This window comes from Alligator mississippiensis, chromosome 3 (assembly GCF_030867095.1).
Source record: "Alligator mississippiensis isolate rAllMis1 chromosome 3, rAllMis1, whole genome shotgun sequence".
In the NCBI taxonomy this organism is placed as follows: domain Eukaryota; kingdom Metazoa; phylum Chordata; order Crocodylia; family Alligatoridae; genus Alligator; species Alligator mississippiensis.
The window spans coordinates 69,604,168-69,630,898 of NC_081826.1; the positions used below are offsets into that span (position 1 = coordinate 69,604,168).

General features: G+C 41.7%; 1 protein-coding gene across 1 annotated transcript in view; it reads right to left on the minus strand.

The window, feature by feature from the left end:
- Positions 1–25,726, minus strand: part of UBXN2B (UBX domain protein 2B) — a 28,469-nt gene extending 2,743 nt beyond the window's left edge. The window contains exons 1-8 of the mRNA XM_006269538.4: positions 25,601–25,726; positions 23,664–23,767; positions 21,439–21,510; positions 19,317–19,476; positions 18,096–18,182; positions 11,872–11,981; positions 8,789–8,926; positions 271–432 (exon numbers count right to left, since the gene is read on the minus strand). Coding sequence (XP_006269600.1) covers positions 271–432; positions 8,789–8,926; positions 11,872–11,981; positions 18,096–18,182; positions 19,317–19,476; positions 21,439–21,510; positions 23,664–23,767; positions 25,601–25,702 — 935 coding nt within the window. The 5' untranslated portion in view covers positions 25,703–25,726. The remainder of the gene's footprint in view (positions 1–270; positions 433–8,788; positions 8,927–11,871; positions 11,982–18,095; positions 18,183–19,316; positions 19,477–21,438; positions 21,511–23,663; positions 23,768–25,600) is intronic.
- Positions 25,727–26,731: the final 1,005 nt, after the last annotated feature.

The following is a 26,731-nucleotide window of genomic DNA, read 5'->3' on the forward strand; positions in this document are numbered from 1 at the left end:
CAACCTGAAGGAATTACAGACTGATAGTTACCAAATAATATGAATTTAAGTTTTTTAATGTCTGCATTTTTTATTATGATTACTTCCAAAAAGGTCCTTTTGTCTTATGAGTTCTCTTCCTTTAACATTTATGATTATATAAAATCCTTACACATTTTACCTGAGTTACTATCATTTTAGCCTTTTTATATCCTACTTATATTTTAATTTATTTTCTATTATAGTAAACACAATCTTACAGAAAAAGTGTGAATAATACCATTAGTTTACCTGTGTGTTTGATTGAACCTTTGTATCAAACGGCTTCCATCTGCTAGCCTAATTTGAATTTTAGTTGTTGGCACGGTGTCATTGATCAGAACAGCAGCATTAAGTATAGACTTCATCTCTTCTTCTGGGGAAGAAGGTGTACTGACTATTTCAGGCGTAAGGCTGAGATTGAAAACAGATGTTACTGAAAGACCATGTATGTTATATTTACACACACACACACACACGTGTTGCGTATGTTAATATCCAAGAATGAAACAACATATGCTTGATTTTAAATTTTTATCTTTAGTGTCATATTTGGAGATAACATAAATGATTATATAGCATAAACATTGGCAAATTGGATCCAACCACTATAACATATGATTTTATTCATCTTCCTACTGCTATATAGTTATATACATATCGTGTTTAGGTTTTGAATTTGGCAGTGATATTATCTCAGAAGATGGGGCAGAAAACATGGAAAATGGAGTCAGCAGCCACTTGTACACTTGATGGTGGTTTAGTTCTCCCTAAATTGTGTCAATTAAAAACCCACCAATTAAAAACTCACTGTTTTAATTTAGGGACTTCCATCACTGTTATGAAACAGTGACAGCCCATCAGCAGTTCACCTCCCCGGTCATGGGCAGGCTTTGCCAGAAGAAAAAAAAAAGCGGTGAGGGGCCCAATCCTCCCTCCTCCACCCCATGGAGCTTGCCTGCCTCTCCCAAGGCTGGGAGGCAAGCTGCCAGAAGGCCCTAATCTGTGGAGGGACCCAGTCCTTCCCTCTGCGGCAGCGGTGCCCCCAAAGAGGCACCTGTCCACTAACACCCTGCCTGGATGGTCCCAGGGGGTGCCGCTGCTGCAGAGGGAAGGACTGGGCCCCTTTGCAGCTCAGAGGCTGCACTTCCTCAGGAAAAAAAAGAAAAAAGTGGCGAGGGGTCTGATCCAACAATCATGCATTAATTTCAGATTCATCTGCTATCCACTACTACCTACCCTCTTACCCACATTAATTACTACACACTTAGATGAAAGCAATATAAATCAAGTATGTTCTTAATATTCTTATGTAAAATAACTCAAGTTAGAGTCTAGAGTTCATTCCTTTTCAAGGCCTGTGGAACTGCAGTTTGACTGGAAGTCCATCAGAGAAACTATCTCCACCTGGCTGAGCTGGACCCTCCCCCTATATAACCTGCTGCTCTAAACAGGAGCCAAAGGTTACTATAAGTATGAAATGTGTGTACTTTAATTTGGACAGTTTTTAAATGATCAAAATTTATGCAACTTATTTTATCACATTTCTATTTTATTTTATTCAATTTTATTGTCCAAAACCTGGTCTCCTGACAGCAGCTATTTATTATTAGGGTGCTAAAGATCTAGTGTGGCCTGAGGAAGGAATTCTAGGTCCAAGTGATATATTTGACAATGGAGAGCTCTTCTTATTGTAAATATGATATTTAGTCCACCACAATGGAAGCATCCTTTATGTCTATACCTTCACTGTCAATAAACAGAGATCTGCCACAAAACTGAAAATTACAAAATTTATTGTTAAAAAAAAGATTTAAAAAGAACTCTTCCTTTCAGTCCAGCAAGACCTTCATCAACACTCCAGCGCCATAACACTGACAGACAAATTATGTTGGAAAAAAAGATCTAAGATGAAGAAAACTTATTTTCAGTATCAACTATAGATACTGTACGTAAAGTAAATTTTAATAAAGATTTATCAAGCCTACAGGTATCCCTCTTGATTACAACTGGAGTGAGAGTTTTAACTCATGGTTTGGCTCAATCCTCCCAGGAGAAAAAAACTGGATACACGATACAGCCATACAATGGGCAAGTGAAAGGCAATTAGGGTTCCCCAGACTTTCTTACCCACCAAGTATCTCTTACAGTATTCAATAGTTGCTATGATTGAAGGGAACAAAGAAAGAAAGATTCTCCTTTCAAATGAATGAGCAGCAATTAATTAATTATCTGTGATTTCTTATCACATCTAGAAGCACACAATATTTTACTTAAGGCAACTGATAGAACACTATGAAGCAATGAAATCTCAAGCAATAGGCTTAATAATACCAAAACCCTGAACAGTGAGTATCTTATTACACTCAGTAAAGTGACAGATTCAGATTCTGTTTTCAAAAAACTTCTTCCTTTATTTTTATTAATCATCGGCCTACTACAGACAGAAATAAAAGACAGAGTGCAAAATGTTTTATTACTCAGCCTCTATCTATATAAAAAAGGGTGCTTTTACGTTCATTAATGCGCCGTAATTATGGCGCATTAAGTTAGTTCTTGTTATTACAGGTACTAACAATGCATTGTAAATTAGCACTACTGTACATTAGTGCAGATGAATGCTTTTAAAGTGATGTTAATGCACATTAGACTAAATCTACTGTGGATTAGCAGGTTTTTTGCCAGCCACACTAATGCGCAGTAGAATTAATCTTCTGCACATTAAGCATCTTGTGTAGATGTACCCAGAAAGATCTTCTTTAATATGAAACAGGGAATTCTATGGCTTTTTTAGCTATAGATTTTCAACTACTGAAAAATAACATTATATATCCAGAATTCAATCCTTGACAAGGTAAGCTAGATACCCCCCTGTGAGAGCTGGTTTTAGGAGTTTATATGTTCGACACCTGGTGATAACTGGGGTAGCCACTTAACTTCTTAATGGTAGAATAATTGAAGATACCCTACTTCTCCAGAGTAGGGAATATAATGACAGTTGAGGGCCTCAGTTGCCACCAATCTTACACACATATCTGTGGACTAAAGGCATAGACTAGATCCTAAAGAGAAGAATTTAAAATAGACTCTAACCATCTACTAGCAGTACTCATTAAAATTTGATGGTAGACCTCCCTTGATTCTTATTAATGGTTATTTCCTAGTATTCACATAAAGTTCTGATGTAATCTTGAAATTAGAATTGTTATGTATGTATACTCTTGAAATTATCCAAAATATTATTTCCAGAATTAGAAATAATAGAAGGTTATTTTAATGCTAGAATTGGTGGTACTGACACCCATGAAAATGAAGTTGTCATAAAGGAATCATGGGGAATTCCCTCCAGCAACCTTACATGATAAAAGACTAAATGAAGAAAGGTGATACCTCTTGAAATTACTTGCAGAGGAGAATTTTAGAATGCTTAATGGACAAACTGGCAAAGGCATACCTGGGGCATTCATATTTGTTATGACTGAAGGAGCAAGAGTGATAAATTATATATTAATAGAACCACACATGTGGTAAAAGTATAAAGCATTTGAAATTTTACCATGTGTGGAAAATAACTACTTCCCTCTCTCTTTACAAATTCCATTAGAATCTTATGACCAGCCCTCCCCAGAAGCTATACTATTCCCCAAATTAGAAGTAGTCAATAAAAAACAAACAAACAGTGAAATAATGAGTTATGATAAATGTATTACACTATTTAAAGAAACTATCTCAAGCCACTTAATCTCATATTCTCAAAGTATAAGAACCCCAAGAAGCAATTACCAATATGAAGCAGTTGTCTAACAGTTGGAAATGTCCTTGCAAAAGAAAGCATCTTTGTTGGGAACAAGTAGTGTCTGGGCACAAACCATGGTTTGATAAAGACCACTTTCAAGTAAGGGTGCTAAACCCCTGGCACAATGTCATCTGGCCTGTAGCTCTCCCATGGTTTTGTGGATAGCCCCATACGCTGTGACCCTGCATGCTAGATTAGGTGTGCAGGACAGTGCAGGGTCTGATCCCAGCGTGTGGCGATGTGAGGGGGCAACGTTAGGACAGGCATGGGTGCCATGCAGGGATGGCACAGGGCCTGAACCAGCCCACAGACCAGTCCCCTGCCATTCATCTGGCCTGCAGGGCCAAAATCTTGAGTGCCACTGCCCTAAAGCTAAGGATTTAATAGATGCCTTGGAGGAATACAAATCTAAATACAACTGTGCTAGCTTCCAAAAGATCAGGAAGATGAAAATAGACTATAAAAATGAATAGAAAGAAGAAACAATATCAAATGAGACTATGGGAGGAACTGGTAGCCATGGGGAAAAATAACAATAGCCAACTTCCTTGGCAAATTATAGCCAAAGGGGAAAAAATTAGCTTAATTCTTGAAGATACACGAGTCTTGTTTTTTAAAAATAAGTTAAACTTACACACAAAAGGAAATGGTTGCTTCTCACTGAAGGAAATTTTATCTGTTAAGCTCACAATCGGATCATCGTCTCATCTCTGAATCTCAAGTAAGGTCATATACATTCTTACTAAGAAGACAAAAGGCCTTTTCTTGCCCCAGAAATCTTTAAGGAATTCATTGACTGGTGGTGTCCAATTCTGTTGAAAATTTTTAACATAATTATTTTAGAAGGCATTTATCCAATAAGACTCTTATACTAGTTCCATTTTTTTTAAATGGTGATAAGAGATCCTTTATCATATTTCTCTATTAGTATAGTCCTGCCAAAATACTTGGAAGATATTTTCTTTTTCATCTTCAGACAATGGATTTCTGAATATAATATTTTGGGAGAAGAGCTGGTTGGCTTTAGAGAAGACTATTCCTTCATGAACCATTGCTTGGTGTAGCGCTATTTAGCATCTAAATAGATAAAAAGACATCATCTGTACATAGCCTTCATAGCCTTTATGTGAATGTTAGGAAATAACCATCAATAAGAATCAAGGGAATTCTACCATCCAATTTTAATGAGTACTGCTAGTAGATGGTTAGAGTCTATTTTAAATTCTTCTCTTCAGGATCTAGATTCATAGATTCATAGATGTTGGGTCAGAAGGGACCTTGTAGATCTTCTAGTCCGACCCCCTGCCGTGGGCAGGAGAGAAAACTGGGCTCAAATGACCCTGGCCAGGTAAATGTTGAGCCTCCTCTTAAAGACCTCCAGGGTAGGAGCCATCACCACTTCCGTTGGAAGTTGGTTCCAGATCCTAGCCGCCCTGACTGTGAAGTAGTGCCTTCTAATGTAAAGTCTAAACCTAGTCTCTAGCAACTTATGGCCGTTATTCCTTGTTACTCTGGAAGGCGCTCGGGGTAACAAGTTCTCTCCCAAACCCCGCTGGTCCCCCCCGTAAGTTTATAGACAGCCACCAGGTCCCCCCTCAGCCTTTCTTGTGAAGGCTGAACAGGTTAAGGTCCTGTAGACTCTCCTCATAGGGTCTGCCTTGCTGTCCCCAGATCATACGAATGGCCCTCCTTTGGACCCTCTCAATGCTGTCCACATCCCTCCTGAAGTGCAGCGCCCAAAACTGGATGCAGTACTCTAGCTGTGGCCTGACCAGTGTCACATAGAGGGGGAGGATCACCTCCTTGGCCCTGCCTGTGATGCATCTGTGGATGCAGGACAAGGTACAGTTAGCCCTACTGACCGTGTTCTCGCATTGTCGGCCCATGTTTATCTTGGAGTCAATAATGACTCCAAGATCTTTCTGCCACTGTGCTGTAATCTGTCCTTCCCTTCTAGCATGCCCACCTCACCCCAAATCTTGGTGTCGTCTGCGAATTTAAACAGGTTGCTCTTCACCCCGTCATCCAAGTTGCTAATAAAGAAATTGAACAGTGCGGGCCCAAAGACCGAGCCCTGGGGAACCCCACTTCCCACTTCCCTCCAGGTCGAAAATGACCCGTCCACCACCGCTCTCCGAGTACGACCCCTCAGCCAATTTGCAATCCATCTGATTGTGTAGGCATCAATGCTGCAGTCACCTAGCTTTTTAATGAGAGTGGGGTGAGAGACAGTGTCAAAGGCCTTCCTGAAGTCCAGAAAGACTACATCCACCACAACACCTGCGTCTAGTGATTTTGTGACCTGATCATAGAAGGCAATCAGGTTGGTCTGACAGGACCTGACCCTAATGAAACCATGCTGGTTGCCCTTAAGCATCATCCCCGCTGCTGGCCCGTTACAGATGTGCTCCTTAATAATCTACTCAAAGAGCTCCCCCAGGATTGAAGTAAGACTAACAGGCCTATAGTTGCCCGGGTCCTCCCTCTTCCCTTTTTTTAAAGATGGGGACCACATTGGCCCTCTTCCAGTCATCCGGCACCTGGTCTATGCCTTCAGTCCACACGTGTGCGTGTAAGATAATCACTGGTGGCAACTGAGGCCCTCAACTGTTATTATATTCCCTACTCTGGAGAGGTAGGGTATCTTTAATTATTATACCATTATACAAAGCTCTCAAGAGAGCTTTTGATTCCACAGACTGATTAAAATTATGTAAGAAACTGGCAATAACAGCAATGGATAAAGCTCTCTTACAATGAATCATTAATTACTATTCAAATACAGCATCTAGGGTGTCTTACGGGATTGGTGGTGTCTTGTCCAATAGTTTTCCAACTAAGACATGGATACAAAAAGGATGCTTGCTTGCTTCACCACTTAAATTTATTCTTGATCTAAAACAGTTGCTAACAGGGAATCAGTTCCACATATCCATTAGTTTGGATGACCATAATGCTCTCTTACTTCATGGAGATAACACATTAATAATGTCACTATCCCAAACAGACCTCCAAACATTGTTAGATACTCTTCACCAATATTTCACCTCAAATATCTTGGAAATCAACACAGCTAAAAACAAGGCATTTGTTCTTGGGAATGAAAGTTGGAAATTGTTTTGATTTTTACAGAAGATAAAACCAGAGGTGGTGTTTTCTTTTAAAATGCCTTGGGACCTACTTTTGCATAAATAAGATCTGGAATGAACACACTGAAAATGTAAAGACTAGAGAAAATAGACTTGGGAGACATTTTATCTTTTTACAACAAGATGGGCAGAAGAGGGGTTCTGGAAGCACACAAGATCTATAATCTAAGGTGAAATCCACTTTACTGTATAGAACAGAACTCTGGGGTACTGACTCTATGGTCTACCCAAAAACTGAAAAGATTTCTAATTATTTCTTTAGGTGGCTTTTATCTGTAACTAATTCTGTGATGGGGGAACTCATGTTCTCAAAAACCAGACTGATAAATGTAAACACTTTAGCTTGATTAAGAAGTCTAAACTGCCAGATGAAAACTAGATCTTTTAAACATACCAGATACCCTAAGAAGTACATTTTTTAATCTTTCCTTTGCCAAATAACCCGTTTGGATGGTTAAATGACATCTATATTCTCCTCCAAACAAACAGCTTGGGAAGTGTATTGAGAGACACTGAACCACTATTTAAAACAAGCATGCAAATGAATATGCTGGCAGTGAGACTGCCTTGAACTTCCCATTTAAGATTAATAAAACACTGCTTTAACCTAGAACATAACTGTCTGTGGTGCAACACTACAAACAATGTGAGGCCATTAGTAGATTGAGATGTACTCCAGTGAGATCTGCATCTCCCATTGGCAGATGCTCTTTTAGGAAGAATAAGATGGATAACTTAAATCATTATTTGTGGTCTTGTTTGTTTTTTGAAGAAATAAGATGAAAATGGATCTCTCTATTAATGGAGAATTTTAAATACTGAGCTAATAAAGAAAAAATAAATCTGGCTTCTTTCTAATACTTTGGAGCCTGTTCTATACTCCTTCCATGTATCTGCATTACTTTTATAAAGAATGAGGGCCAAAATGAAACAGAATTCTCCTGTGTTGCTTTACTTTCCATTGCTTCATTTAATCTTTTCTTTTATATCATCATATACTATACTCTGTTTTAATTTGGTGTTAACTGCTAGAATGGATAATCTTATTGTATGCTTTTAACCACAATCGTAAATTATACATACATTGTTATTTTATTAGTTATAATTGTTATTGCTTTGCTCATTTTTTGTATTTTTTTGGTGAACACTCTCAATAAACTACTATTACTAATTCCTTTTCTGATTAAGGATACTATTTGCCACTCATATATCTGGGCTGTTACCTATAAATAAGTGTTACTTGTTCAGTCATGATAATACAACACTCCTTCTGCTGACATTTCAGTTAACACATATTTTAGTTGTTATCATTCAGATATTTCACTAGCAACTTAAGCAAGTACAAACTATGGAACGTTCATAGCTAAAAAGTGAAAAGGAAAGGCTTAGGAAACTAGTGATGGCATTTTTCCATTTATACACAAAATCAAATACAGACCAAGTATTGACAGTCATAAGGGAGCTTGTATAAAAGGAACTGGCAGTCTCAATCTAGCCCCTGCAAAGTTTGTGCCTATCTTTAAAGCAAAACAGTCTCAGCCTGACAAGGAACTCATGATCATCAACATTTTATGTACAGCCCTTTCACATTTAATTGTGGTTCTTCTCAGTCAGGGCTGAGACATATTGGCAGGTTAGCTTAGTATTTCATTACTTTTGTCAGTTGTTGAACAGGCTTTTCCACAAGTCACTGTTACTTTGATTAAAATTAACACCATGGAAAACCTTCTAGAACATGTCTTTTTAGGCTATTCTCACTCCTTCCTTACTCTTTTACTGAAATATTACTTATGTACATGATAGAACAAAACAACAGTATTTTTACCTTCCAAGTTTTTGTCCTTCTCCACTGAAAGCTTTGAATTTCAATCTAGGCTTTACATATTCTTGCTCTTGGTGATCTTCCATATCCAAATTAACCTGGCCACCATGGACCAATCGCTGAAGCTCCACAGGAATCTCTCTTAATTTAAAAAATAAATTGTTCTTAAAGCACACAGCAGAAAGTCCCAATTACAGAATAGTAGGCCATTACAATACTAATCAACAAGAAAAAAAGGATAAACAATATTTTAATAAGGAACTGAGATGACTGCCACATTTGTATCAAAGTGCAAAGGAACCCACTTAATTTATATACCTACTTCCTTCAGAAGTCACAGATAAAAATAAAGACTTCAGACAAAAAAAAGAATTAATGAGGAGAGGCAATAAGCATATGTTGGCACCTTGGGTGCAGTAATGAAAACAGTGAATGAAAAAAATAGAGATTGACAGTACTTTGACATTTGTGTGTACTATTTGAGAATTTAAAATACAATCAAGATATGCAGAAGTCAGGTCTAAGAATAATTACTCTAGTTAGGAGGCCAAATTTTTATATTTTTTCTACTAGTCAAGCACTTTTTGAAATAATCTCCAACAGACCATTTTCCTTGTTTATTACTGCCCTTTAGAGGGATTCTCTCACCTAAGCTGGATTAGGTGATAAAAATATTGTATTTGATAAAGATATTACAGTAGTAATCCAGAGACTTCAGTTGATACAACAGTCCTATTACATGAATCTGTGCACAGCTATGTACAAAATCCTACCTCAAGGAGTCTATAATCTTAGATGACAATCAATATACAAAGGTGGAGAGGAAAAGATACAGTCAAATATATACCCCTGTGGCTATGCAAATCTTGCATCAGCCACAAAGTTGTTAAAGAACATGCAGGTGTTTAATTATGGAGCTAAAGCAGATCTAAAGAAGGGCATTTTGGCCACCGACAGACATGAAAAAAACAAAACCCGATGTTTTACTGGAAAAGGCGGTTCAACCCAGCTCTGCAGTGTCTGTATAAATCGGTAATTTCAGCGGGGTTTTTTGACACTTATCTAAAGCTGATTCACCTGCCAAAACCCCCTGCTGAAGTGTCCAATCTATACAGAGGATGGGTGAGGCAGGTCCAACTAACGCAATGCCTCTTTTGGGCATGCAGTGTGCTTGGTGCAGGGGCATGTTGAGCTTCAAAGCACCATTTTTTCCCCCATGTCTCTAAGCAGCCTTTATGCTCAAAAGCTCATCTAACACCGCTCCTAACTGTACAGTTGGTTTAATAAAAGATACCACCAAAAGACATCAGCATTAGGAAAGGACATTGAAATGGGACTAACTTGTGAGAAAGAAAATGGAATACTGAGACCAACTGGGCTGAAGATTCACTTGTTTGCATTTCCTCTGTGGTTTTAAGGATTTTTTTACCATGCAAGGGGGCTGAACTCTGTAAGGTGAGTCTATGCTGCATTCCTGGCCTGGCTCATTCCACCTATGTGTTCTTAAACACTTGGAGCACGCATGGGAGGATGCCTTGGTACAGTTTCACTGAGTTTGGCTCATGTGAATCAGTGTGAATATTCCTGTTCAGGATACCATGTAGATATAACCTAAGGGTCTGTCTGCACTAAGTTCTGAGTGAGACTGACTCTCAGCTGATGAATAAGCCTTGCCCAATCACACTCTATGTGTGTGACAGAACATATTCAGTGTAAAAAGCTTGGTGTGGGCCTGTATGTCCTAGAAGCACGAAAAGGTTCTCTGACCCTATCTTGTTTTAATATGGCCCTCATAAAACAAGGAAAGTAGAGTGTTTACCCTATTACACCATAGAGATTTCCTTTCATTCAATTGTGTGCTGTTCAGCACAAATTCAGCAAGAAAATCAGCCTCAAAAGCCAATAGTTACATGACATCAGTTTACAAAAAACATAAGTACCTCACATTTTGAAAAATATTAGAGATAAGTAAAATGGCTAGAGTTATTTTCTAAGGAACTAGGCCAAAAAAACTGAACTACACAAAATGGGTATACATTTTATTTTGTAAGATGTAAAGATATGTACCAGCAGAAGCCACAAGCACAATGCCGTGTGGTTATTTCCGCCTGGAACATATTTCCATACGTAAAGTAATCTTCACTGAGTAGTATGTAGAGCCATTATTGTGTCAGATAATGCTCACTAACATAGACTTCTGAAGTGTCGCAGGATTTCTCATTGCTGCTCTATCATAATAAATGGAATAGTCCCCCTATGACAGTATTTCCCAAACCTTGTGGGTTTCTGCCCCACTGTAGGAAAGTTGAACACTCTTGAATCCCCCATACTTCAGTTGAAACCATTGCTTCATTCACCACTGATACTGTCATGCCCCCTACTTCAGCTGATACTACTGCTTGCTCTTGACACCACATACAGTGGCAGCAGCTGAAGTACAGGGAGCATGATAGAAGCAGCAACAGTGACTGAAGTACAAGGGGGTGCAAGTGTGTGTGAAGCAGGAAGTTGTCTATCTGTCTCCCCTAGGAACCTTCATTGCCTCCCCTGGGAGCATGCCTCATACTTTAGGAAACTGCCATATGGAACAGTTCCATACTGTTGATTTACCTCCTTTAATAACAATGAAGGACACAGAAAATTAAGAAAATGTACAGCATACACTATTATAAATGTCAAGTTGTAAATACCTCATGATCCATTTTGAAGAGGTCCCTTTGACAATATATATTCTGTGCATGTGAATTATATCATATCTCTGACGTAACATCAGTCAATCCAGTGTCATTTTCCATACCATTATTATTTATTTTAATACACAATAGTTATCTTCTGAAAGAGGGTTAAAGATCACTAGTCATTTATTTTGTATTTCCATAGTGTCTTGATTAAGAAACTGTGATCCTGGGTGGGGTCTGAATCTTGTAGTGGCTTGGTTACAGGGCCAAGATAGATCTATAGTGGATATAAGCCAAAGACGCAGGGAGACTAAAGCAGAGTGGCCATACAGCCCCAAGGGGACATTTTCTCTCTCTCCCTTCCACTGATAATATACACTCAGAAAAATAACCTCTTTTACAACTTACCCCCTTTTAACAGACTCAAGAAACTGAGCATTTGTTGGGTCTGCGTAGGATCGTAGCTCTCCATCATCTAAACTGAAACCATTCCTCCAAAGTTTTAGCAATATTTGAACCTATTAAACAAAAACAAATCATAGTAAAGAACTAAATCTGAAATACTGTATGTAGATCTAAATCTATATCTATATAGGCTAATACACTGAATCTAAAAATCATGTATTTTGTAGTAAAATATTACAACAGAGGGGCAACAAAATCTCTGAAGGACCACAGAGGTGGTTTCACAGGGTGAGAGGGAGAAGGGAAATGAACACTGCATTCAATTTTCAAAATAGGTCAGTCTGTTTTACTAACATCAGCACTGGGGCTACAATTGAAATGATAACCTCCGTGGCACCAAGACATGAGACTGATTGGCACCATCAATATTTACAATAACTCTTGATTCTTTTGTCAATGACAGTTAATAGATAAAACAAACACACACGGAAAATATATGCTAGACTTGGTGAGTAGTGTTACTGCTTTCAAGATAGTGAATATTGTTCCTAATGAATTTTAAACAAGAACTCCATACCTCCTTGGACATTCCATCAATGACCAGAGGGGAGAGCAACAAGGGTGATGTTGTGGTGGGTGTCTGCTACAGAACACCAGACTAGAAGGATGAGGTAGATGAGACTTTTTTCAGACAACTAATAGAAGTTTCCAGATCACAGGCTCTGGTTCTCATGGGGGATTTCAATCACCGTGACATCTGCTGGGAGGGCAATATAGTAGTGCAGAAGAATTCCAGAAAGTTTTTGGAGAGCACTGGGACAACTTCCTGGTGCAAGAGAGACTAACTAGGGACCAAGCTCTTCTTGACCTGCTGCTCACAAACAGGGACGAATTGCTGTGGGATGCAGAAGTGGATGCCAACTTGGGCAGCAGTAACCACGAGATGATCGAGTTCAGGATCCTAACAAAAGGAAGAAAGGAGAGCAGCAGAGTATGGACCCTGAACTTCAGAAAAGTAGATTTTGACTCCCTCAGGGACCTGATGGTCAGGATCCCCTTGGAAGCTAGGTTGAGGGGGAAATGAGTCCAGGAGAGCTGGCTGTATTTTAAAGAAACCTTACTGAGGGAACAAACCATGCCAGTGTGCAGGAAGAACTGCAACTGTGGCAAGTGACCAGGTTGGCTTAGCAGAGATCGCTTTGGTGAGCTTAACCACAAAATGGAAGCTTACAAGTACAAGCTTAGAGAGATTACTGTTAGCTTAGGGAGGAGTATAAGTATTGCTCAGGCATGCAAGGATGGAATCAGGGAGGCCAAAGTGCAATTGGAATTACAGATAACAAGGGACATGAAGGGTAACAAGAAGGGTTTCTCAAGGATGTTAGCAAGAAGTGGGTGGTCAGGGAAAGTGTGGGTCCCTTACTGAATGGAGGAGGCAACCCAGTGATAGATGAGGACAAAAAGACTGAAGTAACTCAATGCCTTTTTCACCTCAGTCTTCAAAGGCAAGGTCAGCTTCTAGACTACTTACTGCATTAGGCAACACAGTTTGGGGAGGAGGTGACCAGCCAACAGTGGTGAAAGAACAGGTTAGGAGCTATTTAGAAAAGCTGGATGTGTACAAGTCCATGGGGCCAGATGGAAAAAAATGCATCTGAGGGTGCTGAAGGAGTTGGCTGATGTGATTACAGAGCCGCTGGCCATTATCTTTGAAAACTTGTGGTGATTGGGGGAGGTCCCAGGCAATTGGAAAAGGGCAAATATAGTGCCCATCTTTAAGAAAGGAAGGAGGAGAATCCAGGTAACTACAGAGCAATCAGATTCACCACAATCCCCAGAAAAATCATGGAGTAGGTCCTCAGAGAATCCACTTCTGAGCACTCGGAGGAAAAGAAATTGATCAGGAAAAGGTCAGAACAGTCATCAAGGGCAAGTCATGCCTGGTCAACCTGATTGCTTTCTATGAGATAACTGGCTCTGTGGATGCAGGGAAAGCAGTGGATGTGATACCCCTTGACTTTAGCAAGACTTTTGATACCATCTCCCACAGCATTCTTGCAAGCAAGCTGAGGAAGTATGGGTTGGATTAATGGACTACAAGGTGGATAGAAACCTGGCTGGACTATCATGCTGAATGGGTAGTAATAAATGGCTCCATGTCTAGCTGGAAGCTGGTATCAAGTGAAGTGCCCCACGGGTCGGTCCTAGAGCTATTTTGTTCAATATCTTCATTAACGATCTGGAAGATGGGATAGATTGCACACTCAGCAAGTTTGTTGATGACACCAAGATGGGGGAAGTTATAGATACACAGGAGGGTCGGGCTAGGATTCAGAGTGACGTAGACAAATTGGAGGATTAAGCCAAAAGAAATCTCATGAGGTTCAATAAGGACAAGTGGAAAGTCCTGCATTTAGGATGGAAGAATCCCATGCATCACTACAGACTTGGGACCAACTGGCTAAGCAGCAGCTCTGCAGAAAAGGACCTGGGAGTTACAGTGGATAATAAGATGGATATGAGAGTCAGCAGTGTGCCCTTGTTGCCAAGAAGGGTAACAGCGTACTGGGCTGCATTAGTAGGAGTATTGCCAGTACATCTAGGGAAGTAGTTATTCCCTTTTCTGTACTGGTGAGGCCACATCTGGAGTACTGTTTCCAGTTTTGGGCCCCCCACTACAAAAAGGATGTGGACAAGTTAGAGGGAGTCCAGCAGAGGGCAACACAAACAGTTAGGGGGTGGGTAACATGACTTCTGAGGAGAAGTTGAGGGAACTGGACTTATTTAGTCTGCAGAAATGAAGATTGAAGAAGGATTTGATAGCGGCCTTCAACTACTTGAAGGGTGCTAACGAAGAAGATGTATCTAGACTGTTCTCAGTGGTGACAGATGACAGAAATGGCAAGGGAGATTTAAACGGGATATTAGGAAAAACTTTCTCACTAGGAGGGTGGGAAAGCACTGGAACAGGTTACCTAGAGAGGTGGTGGAATCTCCATCCTTGGAGGTTTTAAAGGCCCAGCTTGACGAAGCCCTGGCTGGAATGATCTATTTTGGGACAGTCTTGCTTTGAGCAGTGGGTTGGACTAGATGACCTCCTGAGGTCCCTTTTAATCCTAATTTTCTCTGATTCTGTCACTTCAGAGGAGCTATTCTTAAACATGAAGCTGCAGAACAAGCAATCATCCACAGACAGGATTGAGTTAAATGTGTGCTCAGTCGAGACTCTGGGTTCTTTTTCTAGCTTTTAAAACTCATTAAAAGACACAGGGGTTAACTGCTTTGTTTATCCCTTCAACTCACATTCATCTGTCTCAGAAATACCTCTTTGTTTTCTCCCACTTTCCCTATGCTTTGTAATTAAATAACTTTGTTCCCTTCTGTTTCATATCACTGCAAGTCCATTCAAAGTGTCTGATGAAATAAGATGTAGTCTACAAAAGCTCATGCCACTCTGAACAAGTTAGTATATAATGTGCCACCCTGCCCAGCTTTCTGCCTACCTTCAGATTAACACAGCTAACTACTTCTCTCTCTCTATAATGGAAGAAGATACATGAGAGTGGCATCTTAAAATCTAATTCATACAGAAAAACATAAGCTTTCATCAGTATTTGATGCTTATGACTCTCTGAATGAGTTAGTCTCTAAGGTACCACCCTGCCCTGCCTTCGTCCTCACTTCATACTAGCACTACACTCTCTAAATATAACAAAGAAAGAGAAGAAATTCAAAACTCTATGCAGTTTGCAAACTTAGGAGATGGGGAAAAGTAAAATTATCCCTTGTAAAAAAAGCAAAAGAGGAAAAGGCAAAATTCATTTATAGAGAAAATGAGACAGTATTGGAGCATTCAAGAAGGTAAACTAAGCATATCAGAAGATTAGGAACAGAGAAGCTGATCTGTGAAGTAATTTGCATAGAGGTGATAACTGAAGTCATGTGAGGCTATCTAAAGCTCTGCAGAGGAGGGGACCTAGGCCAGAAACCTGAAGGATACCAATAGAAATAAATATGTTCTAATTTTAATGTAGTTCTACTGATGTCAAAGTGAATTTTACTATTTTTATTGCATTCAGAGCCCTATCAAGTTTCTTCAGTGTCAAAAAAGTTTTTAATTTTCTTCTCTCTTCTCTTCTTAGTATTGCTGCTAGAGAAGCACTCCAAGTTTTGTTTTCCATTTTGAGTGGAATGTAATAAGTAATTCTTTTGATTCAGTCACAGCTGTGCAAGGCTACCATAAGGCTTTCACAACTGAGGCTGAAAAATCGACCCTGGTATTGGAACCTTTATTATTGGTTTGAGCACTGGTATAGAGGAACCTATCTTATTTTCATAGTGCAGATCATTTGCAAGTTTGACAGTGAAAGAAAAACCTCAGTACACTTGATACAGAAACTGACATACAATAAATAAATATTATGGATTACAGCTTTTCATTAAATCAATTAATAAAAAATGCCATTTCATGGAGGCTAAATTATTTGACATCTTGGGATGAAACTTGGTGGATAATTTTGGTTGAAATTAAATGGACAAAAAATATCAGAATATTCATTCTGGCACTTTATTTTTGACATACCTCATAAAAATAAAAGGAAACAAGGGGTCACATTCACAGAATGGCTGAGGACAAGGAACTCAGGGCTGGTCTCCCCACCCTGTATCCAGTTGCCCAGTGATTAGGACATAGGATACTTGTGTTCAATTTGCAGTTATTCCTAAAGTGTTCTGAACCAAAGTCTCTGACCTCCCAGAAGCCAGAGAATGAGTAATACTCTAGTATATTGGCTAGGATACTTGCTTGGAAGGTGGAGGGAATGGTTTAAATCCCCATTGAGTTAGACAAAGAGTCTATCTGATCTACACGATTTCCCACCTCCCCCCACCTCCTAGTCACTATCTTGGAGTAACTGTCATCCATCTGGCTCCACAGGCTATTTAAATATTCCTTGTCAGGTGGGACAGCATTAGTAAGACAGACAGAGAGCAATCTACATGGACGGCTGCATGACGAACAGAACCAAAGAGGTGATACTTCCCCTCTATCGGGCACTGGTCAGACCGCAGTTGGAGTACTGCGTGCAATTTTGGGTGCCGCACTTCAAGAGGGATGTGGATAACCTGGAGAGGGTACAGAGAAGGGCCACTCGTTTGGTTAAGGGCTTGCAGGCCAAGCCCTATGAGGAGAGACTAGGGTACCTGGACCTCTTCAGCCTCCGCAAGAGAAGGTTGAGAGGCAACCTTGTGGCTGCCTAGAAGTTCATCATGGGGGCACAGAAGGGAATTGGTGAGGCTTTACTCACCAAGGCACCCCTGGGGGTTACAAGAAATAATGGCCACAAGCTAGCAGAGAGCAGATTTAGACTGGACATTAGGAAGAACTTCTTCACAGTTAGAGTGGCCAAGGTCTGGAATGGGCTCCCAAGGGAGGTGGTGCTCTCCCCTACCCTGGGGGTCTTCAAGAGGAGGTTAGATAGGCATCTAGCTGGGGTCATCTAAACCCAGCACTCTTTCCTGACTATGCAGGGGGTTGGACTCGATGATCTATTGAGGTCCCTTCCGGCCCTAACATCTATGAATCTATGATGGCTTTATAGCCTGGGGGTTAGGATACTATCTTGGAATGTATTCAATTCCCCATAGACAAAAGAAAGATTAGAACATGTATATAGAGGTAGGTACATACATACATACATGTAGAACATATGTATATGTATAAGTGTGTGTGTGTGTGTGTGTTTTCCCAACCTAAATTGGGCTTAAAATTATTCCAGCTGAATTGTTATTTTCCAGCAAAACAGGAACAAGGGTCTTATGTGGTTAGTATTAGACAGTATTTTCCTAGTTTATGAAATGCATTTTTGTTTCTCATGAAATATAGCAAATATAATTACATTTTATGACTTGTTATGATAATTGCAGGTTATGACAAAGTGCTCACAGCAGTGCAACCTTTCTTGTGACAAAGCTAGATGTAGTCTGACAACTGCTTTCACCAACAAATCTTTTCTCTACCAACATTTATCTACCCCATCATCTATATATTTTTGTCTGTGCAGACGCTTTGACTCAAATAAAGTATGCTTAATATGTATGACGTTCTATAACTACTAGCTGTAAACAAAACTAAAGCAACAGTTTGACAACTTGAGGTACAAACACTGCTAACCAGAGACCTCTGTCTACCTGTAACAATGTATTTTTCTATTTAGCTTTTTACTCACATCTTGACCATGCTGATTTTCTCCGTATATGTATTCAGAACGCTTAAATGATGAGTCACCCAATCTGTATCCACCGCCAGAAAATGACTGGTAAAAGTATTTCAAAGAAAGGTAATTAAAAATATGCAGAACAGCCTAAGCAGACACAGGAAACAGGTTATAGAAGTATTTAGTTCTGTGTGAGCATATAAATTAAAATACATCTCTCTCTCCTTCTATGGTAAAGCAGCAAAAACAACATTCCTTACACCTTTTAATTAGCCAAGTAGGCATAGTAATTATAACAAGGCTAAGCTATTTTTGCACTACAAGATGTTAAACAGGGAAACTGAACATTTTCAGACGTTAATATTAGAATTCAATTAGTTTGGCAAAAAGACTAATTGATTAGGTTTTTATTAAACTTAATTAAAAATAAATCAAACATAATCCAAGTTCAGGCAAATTAAAACATCTGACAACTAATCTAAAACTGTCTTTACTGGCTTTATAATTATGAGTAATAGATTTAAGTGTATACAAGCCAATAGTGTCTTCATAATATCTTCTGATTTTCCTTAAAGATGCACTTTTACTTAATTTATTTTTTTATGATCAGATGCAGTTAATTCAGGGACCTATACATTCTAATATTATAAAAGCCTAAGTCTGTCTGTCCATAATGCTTTATTGTCCTACACAGACAGAGACAGACAGTAGAGCATCGTCATGACAGTGGGGACTGAGTGGCTGGAGGGTAAGCGGTGGGGGGAGGTGAGGAGCAACCGTGGCTCCATCTGGAAGTGGCAAGGGGAGTGGGGGTGGGGAATGGCCCCAGTCCCAGCTCCAGCCTGAAGCAGCGGGGAGAGGGAGGAGGAGGAGGAGGCGGGGGAAAAACACCCTGGCCCCGGTCCTGGTCTCGGCCCTGACCTGAAGCAGCAGGGTGGAGTGGGGGGAACAGCCCTAGCCCGAAGCGGTGGGGGGGAATGGCCCAGGCCCCGGCCCCAGCCCAAAACAGCGGGGGGAGGCAGGGAACGGTCTAGACCCCGGCCCCAGCCTGAAGCAGAAGGGGGGAGAGGGGGAACGGCCCTGGCCCTAGCCTGAGATGGGGGGCAGGGGAAGGGACGCACGCTTCTGTCCTCGCCCACCCCACCCCCTCATTCTTGATGGGCAATTGGCTAGTAACTATATAAGAAAATAGGTATTATATTAACACCTCTTCTATCCCTCTTTTATTCTTACCTTGGCTTTATTGAAATCACCTGAGGCTCTTGTGGCTTCATCCAATGGAACTGCCCCATGTTCTTTTGCTTCTTTGAAAAGTTCATTAACAATTTTACCAGGTTTATGAGAAGGACCAGCAATCTGTAGTCCACCATATTCTGAGTCACCTGAGTAAAATCTTTAAACAGTAACATTAATGAGTGGCAACATTTTATATGATGGAACTCAACTTTTTTTAAATTAAAAAAAATTAGTAAGTAAATGGAGCCAAATTTGGGTACAAAGCAGAAGGGTTCTATCCAGTTCTCACTTTCCAGTATTTCTAGGTCACACTGTTCCAAAAGCATTCCACTAATGGAACACAAATAGATCTCTAATTAGGAAGCAAAGCAATCTGCTTTAGTGAATTAAGCCCTAAAATCATGATGGATTTATGCATCTTTTGTGGATTCTGCCTGGAAAGAACAAGGTCCTCTAGAGAAGTTCTGTGCATGGCACTATGATTGGTCAGAAAACAGATGGAAACTTATTAGTTCCTTTAGAGCAGGGACGGGCAATTATTTTGGGCAGAGGGCCATTTACCAAGTTTTGGCAAGCTGTCAAGGGCTGCATGGGTAGCCCTGCCTCTTAACAGGTGTCCCACCCCCTGGTCACTATCTTTGGACCAATGTCTCAAGGACAGTGCTGGTGGGGCCTAGAGTGGGGCGCAGGCTGGCAGGGGTCTGTGGAGCTGGGTTCGGCTGCACTAGCAGGGAGCCGGGGGGGGGGGGGGGGGAGGGAGAGGGGCTGGCCCAGCTCCATAGAGCCCCTGCTGGCCAGGATCCCTGTACTCCTGCTGCCCTGCTCTGGGCCCCACTGGCACTGGCCCCAGGACACCGGTGTGGGCCTAGTGCGCCATGCGCAGCCTCAACAGCTGAGCCCAGAGCCGGTGTGGGGCCCAGGTTGGCAGCGGGGCCAGGTTACAAGCTGGTGCTGAGCGGGGGGACAAGCAGTCCCTTCCCTGCCCCGTGCCCACCACCCCATGCTGCAGCTGCTTGCAGCCTGTGTGAGGCTGACTGCCTGCTCAGGACAGCCCTAAGTGGGCTGCGAGCAGCTGCAGCAGAGCCACAGGGCGGGCAAGGCACCACTTTTCCCCTTACTCAGCTTTTTCCCTCCTTCCCTGCCCTTCCCCCCCCCCCCTTACCTGAGGTTACGGCATGGTGCAGCCATGTGGTCCCACACCAGAAGCCCCTGCTGGGGCTTATTGTGGGGGGGGGAGGGGGGAGAAGGAGGGAGGGCAATGCTGGGTGGGCCCTGCTGTTGTGGGAGCCTGCTGGGCTTTTCCTGGGTCCTACTGCCCCTGGTTCCTGTCATTTTTGACAGGAACCAAAGACAGATAAATATTAATTTTTTAGGGGCCCTGTGGAACAGATAGAACAGCCTTGTGGGCCAGATTCGGCCCGCAGGCCATATTTTGCCCACCCCTGCTTTAGAGAATGATTATACAACTACATACAGGAAAATCTGCACAGTGCCAGAATTTGGCCCTGTCAGTCTAAGATCCATTTTTCTTGCATTGCTAATTACACTGTTAACAAAATATTTATTACAATTAAGTACATTTTGAAAACTACAGTAACTTCACTGAAAGCCACTGGGTTAAAAAAAAAGAAAATAAAAAACTCTTAGATTTGCTTTTGATGGAAGCTCATTTTTAGTTAACAAAAAGACAATCATTTAACATTACTTATTGATTTAACTATCTGTAATTAAAAGTTATAAGCCAGTTGGATAGTAGTATGAAAAGGTTTTAAGTGGTTAAACCTAAAATGCACTTAAATACTATTGAGATGTATGCTATACAAATTCCTTAAATGGATATGACAAACTTCCAAACTTAGAAGGCTTTGACCCTATGGAAACACTGGTGCATAAATCAGCCTTATACTGCTGTAGCTAAATTAGCCGAATGTGGCTATGCTACAACAATCTAAAGTTAATACTTTCCTTTTCAGTTTCTGTTAGAACATAGCCATTACGAAGAAAGAAAATGTGTGTTGGGGGGAGGGGGGGAGGGAAATGCATGCATGAAAGAAAAAAAAAACACCTTTAAAATTATTTTCACAACTGTTACAGGTGAATACATTTTTGTGCTTCATACCTTTGGTTTTCTTTGTCATCACTCATGCTTCTTTCTGGTTTTCTCAAGCTTCTGAAAGAGTCAATTTTAAGACTGCCAATACATAAAAAAATGTATTTAGAAACATGATTAGTTTCTGATTAGTGAATAATTCATCCGTGGCAACAAATATTTTCTGTCTTGTGACTTTCCAGACTTCTGCTTCATGTAAAATAGATTAAATAAATCCTCAGAACACAACCTGAACACTGCAAATACAGCCAGTCTCTACCCAAAAGTACTTAGAAGCATTTCCCCTCTGCCCTTCCATTTATTATGTATATTCAAAAATATACTTAAAAAGTCAAAATTGTAAAGCTTTATACTGACAACAAAATTCTGATAATGGATTTTAAAATATTTTAATGCAAGTAACTCAGGCACCAGGTCTTTCTTTCATATAAAATACCATAGCTCCAATTGATTTTAGAGGTGAAATTGAGATTTTATATCAGCTGAAAACCTGTTAATTTATATAACAAAGTCCTTTTAGCTTCACAGCTAGAAAAAGCATGACATACAGATAAAACTCTCTTGACCCCAAAGGGCTCACTGCAGGCCAGATACAGAACACGGGAATCCTTGTGCGCTGGATCCAGACTTGCCTCCAGCAGCAGAGCAAGTAGTGTCAGGGAGTGACAAGGGTTAATGCAAGTGTCATTTGTTCCTTTGTTACCAACACACCACAGGTCTCCACTGGGTTGCTAGAATCTGGCAACAGCCCATTCTGGAATTTGCAGACCCTTCAAGAGCCCACAGTCCAGATGATACGGCTCTGCAGGTAATACCTGTGACACCCCTGGACTAAAATATACTTAAAGACGGAATTCCTTACATTAAAGGGCATCCTTGAAAAGGCATCCTGCCAAGAGATCAGAGTCCCAGTATGTGGTTACCAATAAAAAGCAGGAGTCTGCTCATATTTACCAAAGTATTTAAAATACAATTCCAGTTTTTCCTTTGCTTAGAAGTGAGAATTATAATTTAGCAGTATTGACAAATAATGTTTAATAGTAATCTCTATAGATTACCTGTCCAGGCTGGACAGGTATTCTCAACTAGACACAGTTACCTGAGAGCCCAACATTGTGCCAAATTCCGTTTTTTTCCCAGAGATCCCTGTGGACAAATGGAAACTATTCTCCAAATGCAAAAACTCTCTGTTGGCATACACCTGCTTTTGTTATTGAAATACACACAGATAGGTCTGACTTGAGGTGGTATAACTGAAGAGTTACACAAACCTTATTTTGGTTCTTATCCCGTATACTAAATCCAGATAAATATATATTTTTAAAGAAAACACAATTTATCTATTATTAAATTAAAATTATATTGCTTTTATTTTTACTTAAGTTTAAATGTGGCAGGATTATTTTTGTATTCTAATCACTTTTTTCTAGTTAGAAGCTCTGCTTTGTTCCTCCAGTCACTTCTCAGCATCTGATGAAGTAAGTTGCTACTTATGAAAGCTTATACATTTCTGATTTAGGTGTTAATCTACCCTGCCTTTTGCTTGATTTCAGACTAAGAAGGCTAAATATCCTTCTCACAAATCTTTGAGAAGGCTGTGAGTTTCTAAATATTCTGTTATGTGAACTCTAAATACTGAAAGTCAAATTCTTGCTGGCTATATGCCCCTAAAAAGCCTTCATCCAAGAAAAAAAAGAAAGTTATGTTCAGTTTCTTCACAATACAGGGGATGTCCATCCAAGTTCTTTACTCTTGTTAAGAACCGTAGAGGACATCTGCCAGATGGCAGCTTCTGAGACTTATTTTTGGGAAGGATTTAATGAACAAAGTTGGTGCATCTTATATTGATGCAAGCACCATGGTTTCCTAACATAGAAAAGATGTGGATTGTTCCTGGTCCTAAAAAAAGTTCACCAAGAAATTGAGAGAGAGACAGATACTTCTGCACCTAACAGAGCGGTTTGGAAAACTTGCAGTGTAAAGAAGAGTTGATAAATTATTATGTGCTAAAAGAGATTCCTAAGAAGAACTTACATATTGTAGTGATCCACTCTTCACATCTCTACATAATAATAGCATTTTTAAACAAGCTGTGCTATATAATATTCTGTTCTTTCAGATCAAATATTAGAATATTGTGACAACAGCAAGGTTGGTGAACTAAAGCAAATATTTCATATTTCACATGAACAAACACATGAATAAATAATAATGAAGAGCAAAATACTTCTTACCTCTGAACAGGTACTATTGGGTTATTGACCAGGATACCTGTTGGTCTGTCAGAATGGGACGATTGACTTTTAACTTCATCCTGATACAATCCTGCCAAGGCCAACTATAAGAAACACCAATTTTTTTTAGAAAGTCTTTAACATTAGAAGTGTAAACTGCACAAAGAACACAGGATTAAAAATAACTAATACAATGTGTGCACCTCAGTGATACAGGACAACCAACATTAATATGAGAGAAACAAATGATTTGTAAACAGATGCTTTGATTTTGTGCATCTGTGCTCCAAAATAAACAAGCTTGCACTTAGTTACACATTAGAAAACACACAAGTCTGAAGTGCTTAAGAATATGTCAGGACTACCCTGGATTCAAAATGACTTGAGACTTAATACAGAAATATTGGTTCAGGATTCATTATTGATACAGGTTATGATAAATAAAGAGGTTCTGTACTCATGCCAAACAAGAGGCCACTTTACTTTTGATAAAGCTCATGAGTGGAATAACTTTGAATTTATTTTTTTAGCTCTTACATGAAATGCTAACCAGGAAACATAGCTCTAATTCAGCAAAGTACTTAATCCTATGTTTAATGCGTCTTCAGCACATGATTAAAATCACAGGCCCCAAAAAAAAGGCTGCAGTTCCCTTTATTTAAGGTTCTCCCCAAGGGTAGCCATACATAGGTGCCGCCATTTCTCTGGCAGATTCAGTTTTAAAAGAATTTGTGGGAGGCATACTAAATATGTCATTTTTGGTAGCTCATCTGTTACTGTATTTAACACCATTTACTCAGTTTTAAAAAATATATTAAGATTTCGTTTTCCAACACAGCTCGGTCTTGCATTTCTCTAGATACACAAATGGCGCAAAAATGTCATCATGCTCACTGCTGGAGGTGCTGAACAGCAGCAATGCTGGTACTACTTGGTTCACAAAAGCAACCATCGCAATGAGACCACCGTCATCTGCTCTTTACCAGGTGGGTTCTCCGGCGCTCGCTGCATTCCAATAATCTCAGCGGCAAGCCGGGCATTTTCCAGGAAAGCACTGAAGTACAGAAGGCTATTAACAAAGTCACAAATTTGTCACCAGGCCAAGCTCAAATTGCATGTGTGTGCCACTGAGCTGTACAGGGGGCCAAAGGTTGTCTTCTCTCAGAAGCCAATGAAAAAACACCTGCTCAAAAAATCCCTAGTGGTATTTAACTAATAAACTGGTGACACCTTGCAAAGAATGCGAACACAGAACCAGGGTCTGAATTACACTTGACCTCTTGCGGGGTGGGGGGAAGCAAAAAAAATTGGGCTGTCCATCACAATACCCTAATAAAATCGGAGCATCCCAGGTTATGATTTTCAAATCTTATAGGACAGCCCTTGTTTCTCATAGGGGGCTCACTCCCCAGCTCTCCTGCAACTGGAACCCTGCATAAAACTACTGGTGCAGACTTGGTTTTCTCCACACAAGTACTTGCTCCTCCTGCCGGGGAGACCTAGGTCCCTCGCCTCCTCCAAAGGGGAAGCAGAGGTTGTTTTGCAGGGTCTCCTCAGCCGTGAGAGGCAACCCCCGTCCTTGTACCCTGGCAGGCGGGTCCCACCCAGGGCAGCCTGGAGGTCCTGCCGGGGGTGGTGCCGCTGGGCACCCAAAGGTGATGCAGGGGGTAAACCCAAGCCAGACTCCTTCCTGCACCGGGCGGGCCGCTCTGGAGTCACACCCCACGTGTAAACTGGGAGTCGGGTCTCGGCTGCAGCCCGGGCTGACAACAAAGATCCGGCAGGGCGCGGCGCGGCGCGGCTGGGACGCCAGAGACGCGGGGCGGGGCGGGGCGGGGTGGGGTGGGGCAGGCTGGCAGCAGCATCGCTCCCCTCCCCTCCCGCCCCCCGCTGAGGGGCAGTGGGGGGCGTTCCCGCCCCGCTCAGCCCGGGCGCACCTGCAGATCGCGGGCTGTGGGGGGCCGCGGCCGGGGCCCGCGCCCGCTGCCCGAGGCCGCCGCTGCCGCCGCCTCCTCGTCCTGCCGGCTGCCGTCCGCCATCTTCCGCCGCTCCCCGGGGCCGGGGGGAGAGGGGGGCACCGCGGAGCACTTCCGGCAGCGGCGGCGGCTGCCATGGCAACGGGGGAGCTGGACCAGTGCCGGCGGCTTCCCCCTCCCCCACCCGTGTGCGGGGCTGCAGCGGGCGGGGCTCCCGGGGCGGGTGGGGTCACCCGTCTGCGCTCCCCGGCACGGGCGGGGGCAGCGTTCACACGGTGTCGCCCTGGGCGCCTGCCGCGCAGTATGACACCGGCCAGGTAACGCGGGTCACACACCAACCTGCTACCTTTGAGCCGCCCAAGCACGCCTGATACTAGTTTCAGGTGTTCAAGGGTTGCCGTGTTTTTTTCCAGTTTCAAGAAAGAGAGGGGGGAGAAGGGTGAGCCCCTGCCCCTCACTTTCAAGCCCCAGCCCTGCCGGTGCCCCTCACTCCTGACTTGCAGCCTCTTGCCCCCCCCAGCTGCCTTCTGCTGCCCTTCGTTCCCCACCCTCCAGGCCATGCCCTGCCCCCATGCTGCCCCCTGGCCCTGCCTGTGCCCTGCACTCCCAAGCCGCAGCACCCCACAGCGCTGCCAGTGCCCCTCACTCCTGACCTGCAGGCCCCTGCCTCCTCCTAGCTGACCTCCTGGTTACCCTTCAGCGCCTGCCTGGGGTACTGTGGGTTGGGAACGAGGGGCAGCAGTTTAAAAAACTGCCCAGACCCAAAAAAAGGATATGTTCAGGAAAACCCGGATGTATGGTAACCCTAGGTGTTCATGTGCAGACAACCCAGGTGTTAGGAGCTCCAGGAGCTGCCCGAAATTACCGTGCAACAAGGCCCGCAGAATCCATAGTATTAAAAGCATTGTGACCTATTGCGATCTGAGTTCTTTGCAACAAGAATTGTTCTGTTATTTTCCTGTAGTCAAGCGAAAATCAAGCGAAAACTAAGAACTGACCTTTTTCAAGGGGCGACCTTTGTCTATTGAAGGATGCCTTGAATCTAAAAAGGTTGAGAATCACTGTTCTAGGGGGTGAGAAGGATTAAAGTCT